Here is a 24,397-nt window from a genome sequence, read left to right on the forward strand (position 1 = left end):
ACATGGGATGAGGACCCACACAAAAATCCAAAATCTAGCAAACGCAAGTGTCCCTTTTATAGTAAACCCATTGGAAGCGTTTGCAGCAGGCACATATTTGATCAGTGCTTCTCAAATAGTGGGGCGGGACCCCCAGGGTGGGCTCGAAGCGACACCAGGGGGTTGCGCGCGAGACCCCGGGGAAAATCCTTTTTAGGAAGTGATTTTTTTTGCACCGTCACTTAAAGACATTACACCCCAAACACGCTGATAAGCCGCTTGAGTTTTTTATTATTATTTATTGATTATATTCAATAAAATTTTTCTGTATCAAATGGTCAAAAAATATACTGTAAATAAGGATTGATTTTTTTATTTCAGGCAAATTGATGCATTTTAAGTCTTACAGACTAAAAAACAATGTTAATAAAGTTATTCTTTGTTGTAAGTTGATTGATATTTCTTTTTTTGTGTTTCCTTTAATGTTAATAAGGATACAATGTTTTGCAGATGTGTAATTTTATAGACAAATTATACTATTTACAGTCGCGGCAGAGAGTTGGGGGGGCGCGAAATGTTTACTTCTTCCTGGGGGGGGGGTGACAGAAAATAATTGAGAAGCACTGGGCTAAATACATGTTTTGATGAGCTTCGCATTGTGCATCCTCGAAAAAAGAGTCACCGCCCGCCACTGCAGTCTATACTGTTTAGTAAAAAGTACACCAACCTATTTTTATATCTTTTAAGCTCTGAATATAAAGCCAGCTGCTTATGTTTTAAATCTACTGTCTAGTCTTCCTTCCCTGCAGTAGTGACAACACATGCAAGTTAGTTCCCGACAAACTTTCCTAACGTTTGAAACACATGTATCCTGTCAACCTTCACTTATTTACCCTTCAAAAACAACACTTTACACGACTTCGCCGTAGACCCGTAATTGAAAGTACAAGCGGGGAGGATCAATTACGACTCCTCCAGATTCCTGGATAAACTCTTCTTCTCTTCATCTTCCTCTTCACCTCTGATGTTTTCTCAGACAGCACCCGCACCCCTTTTCCTCTCCGTAGGTATGAGTGTGACTGCAATGCCTCGCCAAGACTTCGTTGCCTGTTGCGAGAGTCTGAACGAGAGAAGATCAAACAAAACTGCTCCATTTCACACCCTGACATCAAATGGAGAGCAGCGGAGAGCTTTGAACGCAGTGTGTCTGCCATTTTATCACAGCGAGCCTCGCCTGCGCTGCGCCGCCGTTTATTTCATAAATTTACTCAGCAGCCATTAGCTTCACACGGTAAACAGAAAGTTTGTGTAGTTTCGAACCGGGATTTTTTTTCTTCTTCCTGGAGAGAGACAGAAACCATGAGATGATTTTCATCTTTTATTAGGGCCTCTGAAAGGTTGACGTGACACAGATTCGCTTTAATGGAAGTTAAAGAGACACATGCTCGGCTCAGACAAACGCAGATTTATCTTCCACCTTCACCTGATGCAGCTTCCTCCCGCTGCGGGGAAAGATTATTAAAAGACACGCTGCTGCTGAGGCGGACACTCTGATTGGCTGATGCGACCTTTTGACTGTGATGCATTAATTGAACTGTATTAAATTGCATTGAAATTGCGGTCACGACAGAAAAATCATACTGAATGTGACGTGTTATAACAGATGGCCAATGACAACAAATATTACAAAAGTTATGAAAAGCCAAGATTAGAAAGATTTAAACCTAAATGTCACTCAAACGTTTTAATACAAATATAAATTGTGCATGTTTACATCACATACATAAAGACATAAGATAATGCTTTAGAATAAGGTTGTATTTGTTAACATTAGTCCATGCATTAGCTAACAATAGCTTTTTCAAACCTTAGTGTGCTGATAATTGGGTTTATATTAACTAAACGAACTGCAAATTAATTAGCAAGAAAACTTAAAAAAAATAAACACACGGCTCTGTGAAAACTACATTTCATAAGTCCTGAGAAACATTAACATATTAAAGGTATTGCGGAGGATTTTCTTTTTCCGGGTGGATCATCAAGACTATTGGTCCTCCTAGTTGTCAATCAGGAGTGTTGCGCAATTGCATTTTTTTTAAAGTGGAGAAGGCGTGTCTTTTGTAAAATTGGAGAAAATCCTCCTCTACACCTTTAATATTGTACAATATAACATATGTGACCCGTGCTGGCAAAATGAGTTGGTATGGGCACCATAAAATTTTGAGCTAGAGGCAAAAAATAAGTATAAATGTCAATTTGGTTTCATAAAAATAAGTACATTAAGCCCTCATCTAGTGATCTCAATGCTCTTAATAGTCATTAAACATCTAAAATTATCTTTATTTTTACATTTTCTGAGAGGTGTACCATCCTAAATGCCTAATCTAATACAAAGATGCATTTTGGTTTCGGTTTAATTCGAAAATAAAGTGCAGGACTTGCTTGATGTTAAAATAGCTATTAAGTGAGAAAAAGTTCGGGCAATGACATTAAAAGGGGCTCACGGGATAGTAAAGGGTCCATTAAATAAACACTTCGGGATCTTTCCGAAAGTAGTAGGTCATCCGGGTACTTTGGAATACTATGAATTCGGACATACTACTTGCCTCACCTACTGCTTTTTGCCTACTATATAGTATAGAAGTAGGCTGTTTTGGATGCAGCCAGAATGTTTGGGTGCACGAGGACTGCGTGAGGTCCATCTACGCTCCGCCTGTTCGTGCTTTGCCGCATTCCACATGTCTCCTATTTAAACTAGACACACGTGACTGCTGCATCCCTGAAAGGGTTTTTGTGAATACGCCTGAAAGAGTTTTTGTGAATATGTATTTAATATTTAATAATAAATCATCATGTGGGCCATATGGTTGACACCCCTGCTATACATCATTTATATAGCCTCATTAGACATGGCATTTTAATTCTTTTAGCAATGTGAGGTCACACTGATAAAGCCCCGCCCACTCACAGTCCTGCATTACCATAGTTTTTACCCTGAGCGAGTTGCACTCTGTCCACTAGATACTATTGTCTCAGACTGTATAAATCAGATCTATTTTAACTAAAAGCGCTCACTGTCCATGTTTGTAAGGAAGTGGAGAGTTGTAGCTCATTTGCATTTAAAGGTACAGACCGTAAAACAGCACGTTTTTGCTTTCACCCAAATAGGGTGATTTTGGACATGTTTTAATAAATGATCTGTGAGGTATTTTGAGCTGAAACTGCACAGACACATTCTGGGCACACATGAGACTTAATATTTTATTATTTTATTTCCTTATAAAACAGTTTTTTCCAAACTCTCGCTGAAACACGTGTGTATATATGTTTGCATACGAAAGAAAAATTACGACAGAAACAACTTGGATTTACATAAATCATGTCGTTTAGACAGCAATCAGATTCAAACCTTGATTTGAAGGTTTATTAGAAACAAAACATGAGCCACTGAATCTCAAACATTTTAAGTGCACCTTTCCCACTACACACTTCTAGTGTCAGTCTGTCTTGTCTCTGCACGTGAAATGTATTGGATGTCAGAGTATAAAAATGAAGTACAACATGCAAGCCGATACGTGAACGAGGTCATTTTCATGTTTGAACATTTCAAAGCTCAAAATCATATGAAAAACTATGCATTTTTTTATGAAAGTATAAAACAGCTTGCCTCGCAACGTCCCTGACACAAATCAATTCAAAGCCCAAGAATCTATCTAAGCCGTGGAGAATGTAACATGCTCCGAGCTCGATCAGCAAGCCGAGATGTTGGTGTCTCATATTTCCTCGGGACACCGACCGAGAACCGTGATTCATTTATAAAGCTCTGCTGTCACCATTTCCAATAAAATGCACCTTTTTTACTTTCCTTACCTGGCAACCCTGTTCTTTAAATCCCTTGAGCTGAGATTCTACAAACAGTCATTGTTTGATAACATGAAGACATTAATATTGCATGTGCAGGTTACCTACAGACCTCAAATCAGTGTTCAGATTCAGAGCTGTGTCTACATTAGCCTTCATTAAGCCCTTAATGCACATCTAATTATTTACACCTATAAAATGATGAAGACAACTTACATACTGTATGATGTGACCTAAATAGAAAGACTTGCCAAAACCTAAAGATTCAAGTTGCTACTGCATATTAGCAAGTAATGATGTAAAGTGCCAAATCCCTGCACTGATGGTTTTATTTCACACCATATCACACTTCACGGCCAAATGAACAGAAGAAATAAACACTCACGAGAAACACATGACTTTAGTAAATTGGTTTATTAAGCTTCAGAGATATTTCATCAAAAGAGTTTCATAAGTGCACAATGATATCATTACACCAGCATGCCGTCGATGCAAAGAAACCTACAAGCGAAGCGTCTCCATAATCTTTTCTAAGCAAGCCCTAGCATCTCCTACGGCATAAATCTGTACTGGGAAGTCCCGTGTCGAAAACCGAAAATAAAAGAACATAATACACTACGGTGCACGAGGAGAGGAAAGATAAAATGACTCTTAGAAATCCTATTGGATACATTGTGTTCCATTTAAAGCCTGGCACATTTGATTTCTCAACCGCATGGCCAGGGTAAACCGTCCCATGGGAAATCTCCGCAGGCATACCCGCCAGCCACATGTGGGAACGCGAATACGCGTTCGACAGTTTTGGAAAAGGCGAGGAATTAACCTTGAAGGGTGTTAAGAGATACAATACGACCAGCTCAGAGCTTTCCTAATGTGACACTTTTGGCATGACAAAAAGCACATCCCAGCCAGCAGATGGATCTAATCCTCAGTTATTATGACAGCGGGCCCAATCCAAGCTGGCACGGCACTCCAGAATCAAACCCGACGCGCTGGTCGAAAAGTGAAACTTCGATATGAGCAGCTTGCGTGTGTAGGCTTGGAGATGATATAATCAGATGGGTGAAGACGTGGCACGTCCTTATGTTCCTGCTTTCTTCTGGAAAGTCAGAAAAGGGCTGAGAAGTTACATGGGGTGACATTAGAAATTAATGGGAGGGAATCCAGCAGCTCTTCTCCACAGTAACTGCAGAAACTCTTGACTTTGGAGAGTTTCATGAAAAATGTATTTATTTTTCTACATGAAGAGATTACAAACATCTTTCAGACTATTATATATATATTAGTGATGCACCGATGTATCGGCCACCGATATTTATCGGCCGATTTTTGATGAATTTGAAACCATCAGCATATCGGCAATAGCACGAGAAAGGCCGATGCCGATTGTTTATTAATTAACTGCATAAAAAAATCCATTATATGTAAAAAATGAGTTAATGATGTTAATAAAATAAATGCTGAATGGCAAAAACCACCTTTGAAGGTTGTCATGCTGTCTTATTATATTGGTTTTAGCTTAATTTGTGCCTCTTTTATTATGTTGGTCAGTTGACTGTTAATTAGATCCAATCCATGTTCAGTAAAAATAATTTGATGCAGAAATAAATTAGCTAATAGACCAACTGTATAGTATTGTATACAAGTGTTTAATATCGGTATCGACCAGAAGTTGTCTGTTTAAATCGGAATCGGTATCAGCCCAAAAAAATCCTATCGGTGCATCCCTAATATATATACATATTATTATATATATATATATATATATTAGATACATATTAGATTAGTTTATATTTTTGTGCTTGATACCGGGGTCCCTCAATGCTTATAGGAGGTCTGGGACCACTCTGGCCTCTTGATGAGCAAAACAACTCAAGAAAATAAGTCTAGTTTTTAGACCAAAAATATCAAATTTAAGTGATTTTGTGCATAAAACAGGCAAAAAAAAATCTGCCAATGGGGTAAGAAAAAAAAATCGAACATTTTTCTTTTTGCTTACCGCATTGGCAGATTTTTGCTTGTTTTATGCACAAAATCACTTAAATTTGATATGTTTGGTCTAAAAACTAGACCTATTTTCTTGGGTCGTTTTGCTCATCAAGAAAAAGCATCGTAATTTAGGATTTTTTAGATATTTTTAATGAAAACAAGACAAAAATACTAAAATTTTTTTCCTTGAAAATCAGTTTTTGCTGTGTTGGCTTGTTTTGCTTATCAAGAAAAGCATCTTAATTTAAGAATTTTTATATATTTTTCCTGAAAACAAGACAAAAATATTAAGAATTTTTTTTCTTGAAAATCATTTTTTGCAGTGTATGTAGTACCATATGAACACTCAAAACTTCAACTTTCAGAAGAGATCTTATCTACGTCTCAAATTAAAAAGTAGGTTATCTGACATATGTGACCATGGAACTTGAAAAAAAGCTTTCCATTGACGTATGGTTTGTTAGGATAGGTTAATATTTGATGAATTGGGAATCTGAAGGTGCACAAAAAATCTAAATATTGAAAATTAAGTTTTGGCACACAAAAATGATAATTTTGACCTATACGATGTATTGTTGGCTATTGCTACGAATATACCTCTGCTACTTAAAGGAATATTCCATTTTCTTAAAAGAAAAATCCAGATAATTTACTCACCACCATGTCATTCAAAAATGTTGATGTCTTTCTAAGTTTAGTCCAGAAGAAATTATGTTTTTTGAGGAAAACATTGCAGGATTTTTCTCATTTATTGGACTTTAATGGACACCAACACTTAACACTTAACTCAACACGTAACAGTTTTTTTTAACGGAGTTTCAAAGGACTATAAACAATCCCAAACGAGGCATAAGGGTCTTATCTAGCGAAACGATTGTCATTTTTGACAATAAAAATAACAAATATACACTTTTAAACCACAATTTCTCGTCTTCCTCCGGTCTTGAGAGCGTCAGCGTGACCTCACGCAATACGTCATGACGTCAAGAGGTCACAGAGGACGAACGCGAAAAGTTGTGGTTTAAAAGTGCATATTTGTTATTTTTCTTGTCAAAAATTTCAATCGTTTCGCTAGATAAGACCCTTAAGCCTTGTTTGGGATCGGTTATAGTCCTTTGAAAGTGCGCTGAAAAAAACTGTTACGTGTTGAGTTGAGTGTTAAGTGTTTGTGTCCATTAAAGTCCACTAAAATTAGGAAAATCCTGCAATGTTTTCCTCAAAATACATAATTTCTTCTCGACTGAACAAAGAAAGACATCAACATTTTGGATGACATGGTGGTGAGTAAATTATCTGGATTTTTCTTTTAAGAAAATGGACTAATCCTTTAATACTGGTTTTTGTGGTCCAGGGTCACATATATCAGAAATGCAATCTGTAAAAAGAAAGCGACTGGCGGGAGGTCATGATGTCTAACGAGAAACCTGAAGATACAGTTAGTGTTGATCAAAGACACAATATTAAATAGTTCATGGCCCTTCCTCGTGGGAATCGAACATGCAACCTACTGACAGGATTTAACCATTTCACCATCTCACACATCACCACCACAGATGCATTACATACAAAATGCATTGCATGATTAGATTTAATTCATGAGCACACAAGAGCATGCTGACTAAACTGCGATATGATCTGCATTGCAGCAACACAGAAAGCAGATTAGCACATCCTTGCTTTGTTGAAGTGGTCCAAACACATCTCACCAAAGATCCAAATGAGGCTAAAGCTCATGGCAGCAGTCACGTGCACTTTCATTTGGGCATTAGGTTTGTTCAGCCAGAATCATTAACCTCTCGGCTCTGCCAGCTAAACTGACACAACAAAAGTCAACACGCCATCTGTCACATAGAAGATGCCCTAAAACACTTTGTAAAGAGGAAATGTAAGTCAAGTATAGTGGATTCAATCCACTAGGATAAAGTAATAATGTTCTGCTGCATGTTGTACAAAATCATCTCTGAAGTTTACAAACTTGCAAGCTTAATATGCATGAGTTAAAAGTGACGCGAATGTCCCATAAACCAAATCCGCCTCGTATGAACTCCACCTCCTCTACTCGTGCCCAAGGCAACATAAACAAACCCACACAAAAATACTTTAAAATGTATTTGAATTTGACAGAAGCATGCATGTTTATTCAGAAAAATGTGCATAGACATCTTCACCCCAACACCAGCAAAGCTCAAAATGAAAAAATAATAAAACAAAACCCACACAAAAAACTTTATATTCCAGTCCGCCCACGGTAAAATGTTACTGGTCAGAGGTTAAGCTTTTATAGCTGATGTTTATCCAAAAAAATATCCTAATAAATAAAAATAGACGAAATGAATGAATTCAGACCATTTGCTCTTCTTGACAAATCTGAGCACAGTTTGAGATGTTGTTGAAATCTCTATTTGAACGCTTTAAGATGTCTTTAAGAGTCTCTATTGGAAAAACAACTGAGGAGTACCATTTGCCTGTACTGTATTCACTGTCAGGTTCGTCCAGCCCCCTTACAACAATTCTCTCTAATTGAATTTATCTGAGGACTCGAGCCAACAAGCTTATGACAGTCGAACCCCTCCAGCACATGGCCTCCAAAACCATCAACCCTGACTCTGTTGGCAGGCCGCCGTACTGCATCAAGATCGACCTGCGCGCACACACACACACACACACACACACACACACACACACACACACACACACACACACACACACACACACACACACACACTGAACGTGTTTGCGAGGTAATAAAGACAAGCTCGCTGTCGCAATATTTGCCATGCTCGGCTGGCGTGGATCACGCTCTACTGACACAGTTTATGGTCTTCAGATGCCCCTGTAGATGCATTCACTTTCTGTGCAACTTTCAAGGGCGCAAATTTGGCACCGGCTCTCGACTCCCCTCGGCGTTCATAAAGATTATACTGCATTGGTTTTAATAAGAGCCTCGTGCCAATATTTAGGGCCATAACTAATTGAGGGCTTTTGCAAGAAATTGTTGTTGCAGAAATCATCTTTAAAAAAACAGAGAGAAATTAAACATTAATGAGAGCGATTTGGTCCGTGTGCTCTCCGACTGCTCAATATGCAATCACAAAGGTGCCGATTTTAATGTTCGCTGGGAGGTTTAATAGTTTGTGTACAGCTATAACTGCATAAATAAATATTTTAAAAAAGTTAAAACACTTTCACTTATTGATCACAGAAAGATATAATAAAACATTTAGTATGTTCTTCTTTATCAATATCAATAAAAGAATATCAATGAATCTGACAGTTTGATTGTGATTCATGGAACGAATCAAACTTCCCAACACCATCTCCATCAGTTCAAACAGACACTATTACATTAAGTTTTAATGTGTTTATACTTCAGAGTCTTTACACACAAAAGTGGGAAGCAAACAGGTCCAAAAGGACATTTTTATGACAGGTAATGGACACATAAAAAGCACAGTAAAATCATAATGATAGGCCTCCTCACAATGTTGCTGACTTAAATAACAGGACATAAAATATTCAAATGACATCATCTTTAATTTATCACCTAGCTCTTTTAAAAAGTTGCTAATTGCGTTCAAAAATCCATTCTGGGATATTAGATGTCATTTTTTAAAAGAGATAGTTAACCCATAAATGAAAATTCTGTCATCATTTATTCACCATCAGGTTGATCCAAACCTGTATAAATGTCTTTGGGTAGCACTTTATTTTACAGTGCGTGTACTTACCTTGTGCATATATGGCAAATATGTTGTACTTACAGACAAATGTGTGGTACTTACTTTTGAGTATCTACATGCTAATTAAAGGGTAGCATTACTATACCTAGTAGTTATTATGTAACTCTAGGTAAGTACTGGGTAATACCAGATACATACTTATAGAGTAGGTATACTGTAACTAACAAGAAAAACTACTGTACTTACAAATGAATGTATACAATATAAGTATTTAGTACTTACAGGTAAGTGTGGGATAATGGCAGGTACTTATGTACTATATATGTACTATAAACTTAGAATGTACATGAGTACATATTTGTAAGAACAGTAGTGTTTGTTATTAGTTATCATAAACCCCATTCACACAGACCAGAAAATACCCGTAAAATTGCCAGACAAGCTTCTGTGTGAACGCAAAAATGTCCCGTAAATCTTCTGAGATTGTTGCCGGAAAGAGGATCTAGTAAGATACCCGGAAAACCCTCTCTGTTAACAAGAAACTGAAACATGCCGTAATGGGCGTGTCGTGGTTCAGCTCTTTAAAACGAGAGATTTGCATGCATATCAACAACAAGAAATGTCGCAAACTAGATTGAAGCAGTTATCAGGAAATTATTAATGAGACGCATAAACAATGACGCGTGTGCCGTAGTGAGGACGCGCTCCTTTATGGTCTTATCATAAACAAAAATGCAATGGTTTCCGGAGAGAAAAATAATAAATAATATGCAAACTTCAGACGCTGCGTAGAAGAAAGTGCATGACTTTCAACAGATCACGTGTCTTTCCGGTACCTTGTAAATGCTGGCAAATCATTGGCAGTGTGAATGAACAAAAAAATCAAACAATCCCGGAAAAATCCAGGATGCATTTTCCGTGTATTTTCCTGAATGTCTGTGTGAAAAGGGCTATATACCTGTCATTAACCCACACTTGCCTGTAAGTACTAAATATATATATTGTACTAAATATATGTATATAAAATATTGTTTATTCTTAATTCATGTTAGCAAATGCATGCTTACGCTACCAAATAAAACCTTATTGTAAAGTCTTGCCGATATTATATTTTTTGCTACCTATATTTTGGATTTAATTTGGTTCATGATTATTTGAAAAGTTCATTTCTTATCGTGTTTAGTTGAGAACTTTGGCACAGCTTTTGCCGATGTAACTCATCCCCTGGTTTGACTTTATATCTGTGTACTTTCAAAGGCTTTATCTTTGCAGGAAGGACACACGGCTGGCTGGATTTCCAAATGAAAAGCAAAGGAGAAAGACGGTCCCAGTGAGGCCGGCCCAGTGTCAGTTAGTGTAAAGTCAAAAGGCCTTTCTCAACAGTCAGGTAGGACAGGCGGAAAAGTCACCCCAGCGTCCTCACCATACCAGCTATCTGCCACCGTGTGCGAGACATAAAGGTTAAGGGCTGTATTTTATCTTTATTCATTCCTGCCCATCAGATAGGTTCGGCATCTCGGTGTGACTGCTTCAGACAGCCCAGGTGATTACTTTTTTGATGAACTCTGACATACGGCAACAAACTAAAAGCCGAATATCACAGTCGCTGTGCCGGGCGCAAGTCTCCTGATCCTCGACGGTCCCCTTCACTTACAGGCCAGTGTCTGAGGATCAGACTTGAGTGTCATATGGTGTTAGGTTTACACCCTCGGGCCGCCCGCCCGGCTGGTACTTCACTGATGAAAGGTGCCGCAGTTGACAGTGTCTGAACTTTGCCACGTCTTGAATGTCAGGGGTCAACAGGGGTGCGTGTTGAGAGTCAGAAACGTACAGACATTATGTCACAACACACACTGTGACAAGCTTGAAACTCAATTACCACTAACACACACACAACCTCCAGCTACACACATACTTACAGTGTATACACCTATACGTACAATCCATACCTTGAGCCCTACTGGTCACCATCTTATATCATAAGTTTATCTTGTATCTTTAGTAAACTTAGGGATGAAATTCACACTACAAGTCAAGAGTCTGACAGGCCGCAGTGGTGTTACCAAAAAAGGTTTTATATTGACAAAATGCACCATATGTGATTGAATGCACCATAAGTTGCTTCGGATAAAGCGAATGACAAATGCATAAATGCAAATATCTTATAGGTAGCCATCCACTGATGACATTCGCTCAACCAAACATCACCAGGTGCATTAGCTTTTGGCTTATTTTTTCATGCACGCAAACTCATTCACAATTTTTATTAAACTTTTAGTTTTGGTACGTAAATTTGTTTTTTTTCTACAAAGTGCATGAGACAGTCTAGCTCTGATCGTATTATGGATGTTTCCAGTAAACAATAAAACTTTCATCAATGAGATCTAAACAGATGTCAGTTCAGCAGACATATAGTCTACAGTTTCTATTGAACTGTGCAATTCTATCCTCCAAATGCAAAAAGGATTTTTTCTTTATAAAAACTGTGTAATATGTCAATATAAAAACTAGTTTAACAATCCTCATCCTGATTTTGACCAATCCTAACATCACTGGGATTACAAATGTCATAAAAAAATCTCTACTTTAATCTCAGAGAATCACATCGTCTGAGTGAGTATGACAGAAGTTGATAAACGTCACTAGTCTTACATGTAATAACAAGATACATTAAACGACATATTAATACCAGAGCAACACCCACTTTAAATAAAAATGTTTAAATCTCTGGGATCTGTTCAAGGTAAAAAGGCTAAAATCTCTTAATAGTTCCCGTAATCTACCATAAGCCGGGTTTCACCATTAATTCCAGATATGTAATCATACAGCAGCTGTTTATTCCCGAACAGATCCTGATGTTTCAGTTTTTCCAGTTGGTTGAACACACTTTTGTAAAAACAAGATATGCAAAAACCAATGCTATCTCATGACAATCCGTATGAGGTGGCTTATTCATACGACCACATTCATAAATTTTTGTACAACTTTATACCCGAACCCGACATGCATAAATATTTTTTATAAAAGAAAGACCCGACCCGAGACAAACCCGAGAAAATTAGACCTGAGTCCGACCTGAACCAGTGGGAATTTTTTAACCTGACTGGACACGGCACTGACGTTTGTGCATATGCAGCCCCGCACGCAGCTGTCAGACAGAAAGAAACCCTGCTGGTCTCGCAACCAATTTGGCGAGCTCTACCATTTGTTTTACTTTGTTATCTGACGATGACACAAAGCTAACCGCTAAAATGTAGGCTACATTTAAAAATTGACTGCCATGTTTGTCTCAACGAAAATGAACCTACCGCCAGCCACACAATGTCGCAAGCACTCTTGGCAAACAGAAGACAGGTTTGAAAAGGACATTGACACACACGCAAGAGAATTCGGGTCTTTGGGTTTGTTCGGCAAAAACACATTAATTTTAAATTTCCCAAGAGCCGATGCCGCTATTATTATTCCCGACCTGTGTCCAAAACACACGGGAAACTTTTAGACAAGAACCCGATCGGGTCTCGGGTCGGACCTCAGGTTTTCGGATCTAAGTGGACCCGTGAAGCTGATATGAGCTAAGACACCCTAACATTTTAGTTTTAGTTTCCTTGATCTCTTCCTCTAGTTGTATATTTGTTATTTTCTATTTTACATAGTGCTGGGCAAAGATTAATCACGATTAATCGCATACAAAATAAAAGTGCCTTTTTGCCTAAAATATGTGTGTGTACTGTGTGTAATTATTATGTAAGGGATAATGTAGAGGCAGCCGGTAGTTATCGGGAAATAAGCCCCGACAGTGTGATCAGGACCAGACGCGAAGCATAGCTGTCATGCTCTATTTTGTCAAGTTCAGTCTCAGTAAGCTCTCTGTGTCTTGTCGTTGTTCGTTCTTCTATTCACTGTTTAAATGTTTTGTTTTTTCCATACATGTTAAAATGAATGTCAAAATTTTCCATTCTTAATTGTGGTTTTCCGGTGTTTGTCACAAGATCAGTAATCTTTGTTTGCATGGAGGGATTTAAAACATACAAGTAGTACCGGCTATGCGTTATTACTTTGGAGCGGTTATTATTTGAAAAGACCTGCAAATGTCTCAACTGACCAATCAGAATCAAGCATTCCAGAGAGCCGTGTAATAAGTATATTTAAACACACACACATACATATAAACATTTCAGAATTTTTTTTACTTATATATCCAGTTTTGTTTAAAAATAAAAATATAAATAAATAAATGTGATTTAATGCGATTTGTATGCGATCAGTCTTGATTAATCTTTGCCCAGCACTAATTTTTACATTAACTCTTTCACCACCATTGACGAGATATCTCGCCAATTAAGAGAAAACGCTTCCCCGCCAATGACGAGATTTTCCGTCTTTCTGCAATACCGAAAGCCCTTCAGCAACTTTTTAAACCCGGAAGTATTGCCCTATGGCAAGCTGCTGCATGTCCGTGTTTGTTTTAAAGATCGCTCTGAATGGGATCTCTATGAAAAGTCAGTCACAAAAATTGAATTATCTCTGCTTTTTGTTCAAAATGTGGTGTTTTTGCAGAAACCTACTCCTATTCAAAAGCTGTTACAAAAGAACCACTGAAGGTAGGATGAAACGTTTTTTTGTTTTTTTGAAAGCAGAGGGTCTGTTCTTTCATTTGGTATATCGTATGTTTATATATTTAAAGAAGAACATTCTTTAAAAATCATGAAGAACGCTGGCGCTGGCTGGCAACTTTTTTAAAAAACGCTGGCGGTGAAAGAGTTAAAAGCATCCAGTTACATAAAAACCAAACTACACATAAAACTAGAACAAATCGATTGGGCAGAGAGCATGTGAGCGTGTTTGTGCATGTAAACACCTTGGTTTGGTTTGATTTGTATTTGTTTGGATTTCAGACATCGTATCAGAGAGATGCTGACCCATACGGGTCAGATATACCCGTGAACAACTTACAGGTCCATTAGCACCTACATACTGAATCACAACACAGCTATTAACAATACCTGTCTATTATACAACAAGCAAGAAAAAATCTTTAATCCAACAATGTCCAATAAAAAATATACAGTTTATTAATCTTAAATCTAACTTGGGATTCAGATTCAACTATAATATATATATTTTTTTTGAATACCCATTCTTCAAAAAAAAATGTGTCCAATATATAGAAACATTAAAATTGCCTATATGGTTCCATGAGGATTTTTTTGTCTAACATATGATTTCTAACATTTGGTATACTATAGTAAACTATAAAATGTAAACTATAAAACATACCATAGTATATATTAAAGTATACTGCAGTATTTACCAGTTTATCAATTCACTACACTTCAGTTACTATAGTAAATACTAAAGTATACTATACAGTATTTGATCACCATATGCATGTAAATAATTCATGTGTGATAAGACTTTACTGTTACTATACTCATACTGCTGTTCAAACCTTTACCCCAAAGTATTTAACACCGGCTCATAACTCGCACCGGCCGAGCTATGAACATTAATGACACCTGAAATCAAGCAGTCTGTTGAGGAGACATGTGCTGCTACTTTTCAAGTAATAAAACCTATCACCTAATCTTATTTTCACCTGCCGGATAATAAAACAGCTGAACAATTCAATAAACGTTTAGCGAAAGAGGCACATGAGCCAGACTAAAAACAAGCCCCTTACAATACCACAGTACCTTCACATCATCTTGCTAAAACAATTTAGATCCCCTTAGCAACCGCACAGCAAGCCTTGGCAACCGACCGCAGCATCCTAGCATAATGATGGCAGGTTTGCACCACAAATTTCCTAAAAAACTTAAGCAGTCCTTGGCCATGCATATCAGAGATAAATCCAAGTCTAACACGTGGAGATGTTTCCTGCTCTCTGAGTGTTTGTGGAAAAGGTTGAATGTAGGGTCAGTGTGATTTGTCCTGTCGAGGAGCTTGTTCCCATCTGTTTTTCTTCACTGGAAAAGCCTCCCGCTATCATATCAATGTAAATGCATGACATAAATATAAACGGTTGATGGAACGAAGACCTCTGTAACCCCACACATTTCTCTATATGGTCAGCAAGCATTTCAGCTTTCACAGCAAATACACACTCTTATGACAACTGTATATATTTACTGAGAAAAATGTGTCTCTTGAATCGAGTTTCTGAGCTGCTGTACTTAAGATTAAAAAGTATCTGAACTTATTTCAATGAATTGCAACATGCCTTAGTGAACATTAAAAAAGATTTGCAGCACCATATCTGAAACCTAATGGAAATGATAAATGATGTACACGTAAAAATAAATAAAATAATTTTAGTTTTGTCTGTCTGTGCAAATTTGCAGTCATGGTGATGGGATGGCTGCTTATCAAAGTAAAAAAAAACAACCACGTGTGTCTTTATGACATTCTGCACTTAACTCGAGGCCCTTTTTTAGAATGAATCTTTTACATTTTCAGTCTCTTTTATTATCCATCTACAAATGTAACACCACAAAGAAAATGGGTGAGAAAGCCACAATCATTTGTGTCCAATCAATGCTCGACAAATAAAACGTTTGAAAATGAAATCATTGGATGATTTTAAAGTGTAATTTTGTCACAAATTACAGATTTTAAATAGCAGACAGTATTGTAAGATGGACAGACGAATTACAGTGCGTTTGTTTCTCAGGCGTCAGTCAAGAAATCTTCAATAAATCACAATTAAATGTGATTGCAAAAAAAAAACAAATTTCTGACTCTCTGCACAGCTCTTTAATGGTCAAAGGTGTCATCATAGACAATAGAGATTGATCCGCTAAAAAACAACCCTGCTGACACTTTCCCGGACATGGTTTAGATTAACCCAGGACTAACCCTTAGGATTGGGGCTGTCAAAATTTACGCTAATAACGTTAATAACGCGTTTAAATAACGTAAAAAACACAAATTTTATTAACGTGCAATTAATGCAATAATTTCGTAACATCTAAAGTCATCAAAAGTCATCAAACGTCTAAACTTATCTTTATTTGTACATTGTCTGAAAGGTGTACCATCCTAAATGCTTAACTAATATACAGATGATGCGTGTCCATCCACTTGCGCATTTGAAATTTTGGTTTCTGTTTTAAAACATGCAGGAATTAAAAAATGAAGTGCAGGACTTGCATAATGTTAAAATATCAAGAGAGATAAAGTTCAGGACCTGATTGATTTTTAAAGAGACTCAAAAAACATCTTTCTCACGCTGACTGACACATCTGAAGCATGCACACAGGCGTGAGACCCAAATATATGCCTACATAATTACAGAATTACAGATTTAAAAATATCTGTTTTGACACAAATTAATGTGGATATAATCTGTTATGTCTAAAATAAACGTTTGATTTACTGTTTGAGAAAAATATCTGTGTAACATTAGATTAGCATTACTGTAGATGTTAAAACTGTCTCTCAATGTCAATCAATCAATAAAAGACAGAAAAAAACTTTAACATATATTGATAATGTTTTTGATTTTGTGTGTGCCAAATCTATTCGTTTTACCAATGATTTTAAGGTATGGATGCGGTGATTTTGTTTTTGAACTTTAAAAAAGTTCAACTGCATTTCTAAATTACTTTTGCTGAATCTTTCTTTAATAATAAAAATACGTTTGCATAAAGCATCCATATTTGTCCATGCCCATCCTGATTAGAGTATTAAAAACTTGAAAGGTGTTAAATTTTTTTAAATATAGAATGATAAAATGTGTGATTTAATGGCAAAGTTAACTCATGACATTCATGCCAATAATCTTGATTAAATATTTTAATCGACTGACAGCCCTAATTAGAACATTTAAGTAATTTTTACAAACATGCCTTATTTATTACTGGTGTGCATCTTGAGACAATTATATATTTTAAGTAGGGCTGTCAAAAGATTAATGTCAATTAATCGCATACGCAATAAAAGTTTGTTTTTGCATTTGTTTTAATTATTTTGTGTGTATATATATATATACACACACACACACGCATGCATGTATGTATTTAATAAACATTTAAATATATTACATTTCTTATATGTATTTGTGTGTTTATATATAGATAAAAATTACTCACAATACACACGCAAAAATATTATGCAAACACAAACTTTTAATTTGTATGCGATTAATCACGATTAATCTTTTGACAGCCCTAATTTTAAGATATGGCAGTGCAAGCTGACTTCAGTTAGGACAACTCAAACTAGCATTTTAGTCTTGGACTAGACTCAAGCCGCCCCTAAATCACGCTGATGTAAACTCTGTAGGATTCACAAGCATGCACAAATTCACACATATCTATGAATCTCCTTCCTATTTTGCAAAACTGCACCTGAATGTTAAACCAAAAAAGTATCTGTTCCTAGAAGTTTAGGTTAATAAAATCAGTGGCATTATCTTTTGAAGATATTCAAAGTTTATGAAGCATTTAGAATATTTCACCTTTCCAAATGACCTTTGTGAAATAGTCTGCACTTATTACTTACAACTTTAATTTTAGATACACAAGCATTTGCTAAATTTCTCTGCACTTTTATTTATTATTTTAATTTTTATTTATTTATTTCATGTTTGTCTATTATTGTGTTAATTTCAGATAAGCCCCGCCCCTAAGCATCACATACAAATACTGTTGTGTAGGGTGCATCCTTTCACACCCCCAAAGTTAATTAATGACATAAAATAATCTCACATTTTGATTTTTAAATAAACAAAACATAAAAATTATTCATTTTCTGAAGTTTACTGACACAGAATTTAGGATAAATTAATGTATTTTATTAAAGCGAGGCCCCCTGAAACCCCCCAGTTTGAGAACCACTTGATTAAAATAAAAGTTCAATTTTATCACAAAAATACTTAACTATGACAAATGTATATTATTATATTGGAAAGAGGGAACAAGTATTCTTGGTAAGCAAAAATTTCTTTTTTTTCTTGCCATCTTATCTTACAAAAATATATTTTCAACACATTATTTAAGCAAACTAACCGACAGGGCTTTTTGTGTTGGGAATCTGTCAATATTTTTTTAAATCATCCATTAAACAGAATAAGCATTCAGTTGAAATGCGATAGAGACGGCTTATCAAAGAGGGATCAGAGTCGCTCTGTGTCGGGTCGGATGCTTTTATCTTCCCCGCAGAAGATATTCAGGCTCCGCAGGGCATCACGTCTGATCACCAATGTCATAACCTGTCCTGCACGCTGTCTGTCACATCAAAGAGAAAGAGATGCGCTCTGACATTAAAACGCATTAACAGACGTGTAAACATACTTGAGTTTGCAAGCTGCTGTTTTATCAGCAGGCCAACACTGAACCTCCATGTAGACGCTACACAAAATAAATCTGAAATCCATTTTTGCACATCACCCATCCCTTGAATGTTTGCTTATGAATTCATTTGGCTAAAAGGTTTCAAGCTAGAGAGTTAAAGGGCTTTGGTTAAATCCATCAGCAAGATAACATCCCAAATATTCAATATATTAACTCCAAAAACTTAAAACAATATCTCTTCGGTGAACGGACATATCGTATCTCGTTTTACCCAGATTCGGGTTTATTTCACAGACAGAAGCTGAAGACAGAGTAATACCAGGAAGATTCTTGTAAAAATACATTCCTTACCTTTGCCACCCTGTTGGCCACTTCTCGACCCACCATGAGTCCTTGAACGAACGACCGAGCCACGATGAAGGCCTTCGTGACCTGAGCCTTGAGCTTGCGCGGGACGTCTCCGAAGGGCTTTAGCTGGTCTGTGTATTTGCTGATGCACTCCAGAAAGTCCTCTGTGAGCGTGTACTCCGAGTTAAGCAGCTGAAACATTCGCTCCAACAACCTCAACCAGAAGTCGTTCAGCATCTCCTCCAGATTGACGTTTCCGCCGGTGTAATAGCGCTTGAGCTCGGAGAACAGCTCCTCGAACATCTCCGAGTTGTGAGTGTAGAGTATGCCGTATGTGCGCACGAACATGTCGTTGAGCGACTTTTCCGAGTTGTCCAGCAACTCCAGGAAGAATTCTAAAAGAGAGACGTACGTAAAGATATTAGAGATCATAAATATTTAGAGAGATATTATACACTCGAATCACATGTATGAGGTAATATATTAACACTGTAATTGGCACAAATATCGTTTTTATAAACTAAAATCTTTTTACATGGAGGTGCCATTTTGTTTACATCACAATACATGACATCAAAAGGTTTCAATACAAGCTGATTTTCACAAAGTTTAAAGGTATAGCGGAAGTTTTTCTTTTTCCGGGTTGATCATTAAGATTAAAAAAAGTGGAAGATTTTTTTTCAAAAATTCTGGAAAATCTTCTGCTATACCTTTAATGACCAAATTTACAATTAAACGGAAATTTCTTTACGACTGCCACTAGGGGGCGAACTCTGACAGTCTCGTCCAAATGTAGTATACAATGAAAAGAGGGTTAAGCCTATTTATATATCTTAAAAATATTTTTAAAAGAAAATAGGAATTGCAATTGTACTCATCAGGAGAAGACTATGTTTTGAATACTTGAAGTGTAATAATTTATAAAAGTTAAACAAAAGAAGTTTAAGAGCTCTGCATTACTGCATACGATTATTTGCACTTGCACTTTTTTGTGCAATGTTCATAGTTAAAGTATTAACATTTAGCTCTTGCAATGTTAAACTGAAAATTAATTTATTAAAAAAATAAATATGAGTTTTCAGTAATTAAAAGGCAAAATACTGGATACAAGAAGTGTGCATATTTTTTAATATAAAAAAGTAAGTATATACATACACACATACATATAAATTAACATATTTTTTTTACATATTTTATTTACAATATTAAAATCTGGCCCTTGAAGAAGAGCTTGAAGACCCCTGATCTGGAGTATCAATATGTTAAACGAACAGTATGTAAGACATTTATATCAATTAATCATAAAATGGGCCTGATATGTCACTAGACATTTAGAAATCATTTTAATTTCAAATACTTATATCACTGACAACAGTGGTCTGGTCAGGATATTGTCATATAAAAAGTGGAGTTGCAGCCCTCAACTGATGTTTATGTTGTCATTTTGTGTATTGGCCACCAGTTGTGTGATTGCAGTACCAGTTTTAGCCACAAGTTTTGTGATTGCAATACCAGTTTTGGCCACAATCCTACATACTGTTCCTCTTTAATCATTGTGTTAACTTTTGTGTGCATGTTAATATTTTGGTTGATTCTTGTTTTTGTACAAAGTGTAATGACTTTGTATAAGGTGGTATAAAAGTATAGATTTAAACAAATGTTAGTTAGATTACTGTACAATAAAAAACTGGTGAATGAACAAAAAGAACACTATTATATTGAATCCCATTATAAATGAAGACACAGATAAATAGTATGTGCTTTTTGTGTGATTTAAAGTCAATTTGAGAGCTGACATCTGTATGGATATGTAATTATATATTGTTGATATAGTATGAAGAGTTTGGTTCCAAAACGCAATAAATCCATTTAGACAAATTTCGGTAAAAACATGTTTTCTATATCAAGAAAGTGACCAGATGAAAACCATTATTTTCTGTTACAAACTTTCACATAGCATCTTTAGGTTACAAAAACATAAAAAATTAAAATCCATAACTTGATTTTCAAAGATTTATTATAAAAACAAATTATTTTTTCCACAAAATACAATAAATCCATGACAAGTTTTTTTCAAAATGCTATAAATCTATTGAATCAATAGCCTATATAAATGTGCATTCATCTTTGCCATGTTATATTCATTTAGTTGAACAGTTGTACACACTGATTAAAAAAATAAACATTAATTGCATTAATCAAAACACTGTCATTGCTGCGGTTCTACTTGAGACATCGTCCCTGAACATTTTTGACAGCGATCAGCTGTAAAATGTTTTGGTCCGGCTCAATTTTGTTGACTTTGAGTAAAATTATGGAAATTTTTCATTAGATCCCCTGTGGTCAATGTTTTAGCATGAGAGAAACTTGATGCTGTCTGGAGAAAAAGCAACCGTCTCCCGAGTGGCTCTCGCGTATGTTGATGGCTTACGTTTCTTTCTCGTCACATAAAACCATGACAGGTTTATCAATGCAATTAAAGTATTATTTTGTTTTTGTTTGTTTGTTGATCACGAAGTACAAAGTAGATGAGGAAAACTAGGACTCCGTGTATTCAACGCGCCGCCATTGTTTGTTTACATTGCGTGGAATGGTGGGCTGTAATTTGTGGAGCAGATTTATTGCATTCTGCAGAAAAGGAGGAGTGGCGTTTATCTCGTTTTGGGAAAAAAGGGAGAAAAGATGACATAATAACACGGCGGATAACCAAAATCTTCATATATTGTACACCTTTTGAAGTTGCTAGGGAAAACCCACGTTGCCTATTTGTAGTATTAGATAACACCATAGTAGTCTGACATGAACATTTGTACTATTTCACATACACAGTTAAAGTATGCATTTATTTATTTATAGGTATCCTCTGAAGTCAGATACAGTACCACGTTCACTCAATAGCAAATTTTAAAGCCATATTATTTATCATTTTGTAAGGCAGGACAATCCACGGTTTATATTACATAACATAAAGAGCCATTCAGAAAGACACGCTACGTCGACGAGGCTCTACGAAGACCATTTTCTCACCTTGTACTCAAATGGAGTGGATATCAAATTATGTGAGGCAGACAGAAGCTTCTGAAATCCTGCCAGTCCAACATATGGCACTCAAATTAAAGTCTTGCTTTAACTTTATCTGCCAGAGGCAAAGATTTATGGAAGGACGCTGCCAACAGTGTCTGCTCACTCGGATACAGAGCAGCTAATCTTTCAACAGTTCATGACCTGGGGAGACGATTATTTTTAACAAAGTGTTGCTTATTGTTTGTCCTACACTCAGGATGTTTGGACACTGCACACAAATCTGATTTGGTTTCCATTTTTTATTTTTATTTTATATACATACAGACTTTCACACTGTTTTTTGTGCATATCCGATTGGACTCCAATCATACGAGGGCCGTTCAAGTCAAACCACAATATTGTCTTTTATTCTGTGAAACAAAAAGTAGTTTTACTTAAACGACAGCATTACCAAACAGCAAAATATCGCATGAAATCTGCAATTTCAATATGCATTTGTATTAGTCATGCGCAGGTCAAATTATAACCCGCTGTCCCCACGGGTAACCCACAGGTCGTGTTGGGGTGAGTAAAGAAATTCTCACTTTATTTGCGGGGCTAGTTAAGGCGGGTTATTAAAATAAAAAAAAACTTGTATGTTGTGTGAAATTCCTTAGCCTATAGCTTATATTAAATATTTGGGAATATAAAAAACCTGACCGGTGCATTAGTAACACGTATGTCAATACATTTCAAATCACATTTATGGAAATCGTTTTTAGTCTGATTTTATGTATCTTTTTAATACATCACTTTCTCACGTGTACAATGTAAACACATCAGATTTGTGTTGTTGTTTTTTTGGCATAGACCCAGCAGTGTAACGTCAATGCCATAGAAACTAATGCAGATATTTTGCTAATTAATAAAAATCGGCACGCTAGGTTCACTTTCATAAAGATTTTGTTTTTGAGCTGATGAACACTAAAACTTACTGATAAAATACTTTATAAGCTGACAAGATGCATGCTTTGCAGATTTTGAAGAAAATATGTTGCCATTAAAAACATTTTAAACATTTTTGTGATTGTATCACTGCAACTTGGGAATTTACGGTATTGTTATCGTCAATTAAGTGTGGACACTATACCGTTAACTAACATTAGTTATCATCAGTGTGAAAGCTGTTGTTTTTGAAAAGATGTTTTTGCATTCTTGAAACGACATACCAGTAAATGACGACAGAATTTTTATTTTGGTCTAAACTAATCTTTAAAGTGAGTATTACATTTCTGCAAACGTGCTTTTAGTATTTTACGAGCTTTACAGTGAGCTATGAACTCTTTCCTATTGGTTTATGTTAAAATTGACAATGCATTCGTCATTTGCAAAGGCTAATTAGTTGTGTACTCGGGTCACCCGCTCATGTAATTGAACGTTTCATTAAAGCAGATTGATCTGACGCTGCTTATATTGTCTCCTTTGAATAGCACCCAGCAAAATAATAGTAATTACCATCTCATCATCCTGATGGAGGTTATTGATGATGTTAAACAACATATTTATTACTCGCTGCTGAAAAAGCCGCTTTGCCCTTCAGATAATTACAATGAAAGTAAACCATGCAAATATACAATCTCACAGTTCTGTGTTTCACTCCAACACAAAGATGTCTGTAACCATGACACAATATAACCGGTTTTGGATTGCCGACATTAGAACTAAAGCAGCAGTGTATTTAATTTTTTGCTGTCTAGGAGAAACCATTAGGCCATTAAAAAGATAAAACAAGCAATGTTATATTTTCAGTATTTGATCAATTGCTAAGGGTTTATGGGTTTGCTAATTGGCCCCAGTGAAAAAAGTTCAGTCCCAAGTCTCTATGCTATTCTAACCTAAATTAAGTCTATAGGACTCTTTAATTTGTTTAATTTCATTTTATTTGCCAGGCAAAGTTGGCAAAAAAGTCTAAGCGCATATCCTTATTTCTGTTTAATATTATCCATTATTGTGTCCATTTAGGGGCGGTTCACATTTTGCGTTTTTTGCGCGTGCAAATACATTATTTTTAATGTAGACGCACTCAAATAGGCCTCATCGTTTTTAGTAACTTGATGCGTCACAGATTGGATATGAACCAAGAACGTGTAAGCAGGAAAAAAGCGCATAGATTCCAATATTCTCAGATCGGTTTCAGGCCTCATTCATATGTGGAAATAAATTGGATATGAATTGGATACATGC

General features: G+C 36.1%; 1 protein-coding gene across 2 annotated transcripts in view; it reads right to left on the minus strand.

The window, feature by feature from the left end:
- Positions 1 to 24,397, minus strand: part of gpc6a (glypican 6a) — a 229,920-nt gene that overhangs the window by 108,075 nt on the left and 97,448 nt on the right. For both annotated transcript variants that reach the window (XM_055206175.2, XM_073866254.1), the window contains exon 3: positions 19,154 to 19,545. In XM_055206175.2, the coding sequence (XP_055062150.2) occupies positions 19,154 to 19,545 (392 nt within the window). The remainder of the gene's footprint in view (positions 1 to 19,153; positions 19,546 to 24,397) is intronic.

This window comes from Misgurnus anguillicaudatus, chromosome 3 (genome assembly GCF_027580225.2).
Source record: "Misgurnus anguillicaudatus chromosome 3, ASM2758022v2, whole genome shotgun sequence".
NCBI classification, from domain to species: Eukaryota; Metazoa; Chordata; class Actinopteri; order Cypriniformes; family Cobitidae; genus Misgurnus; species Misgurnus anguillicaudatus.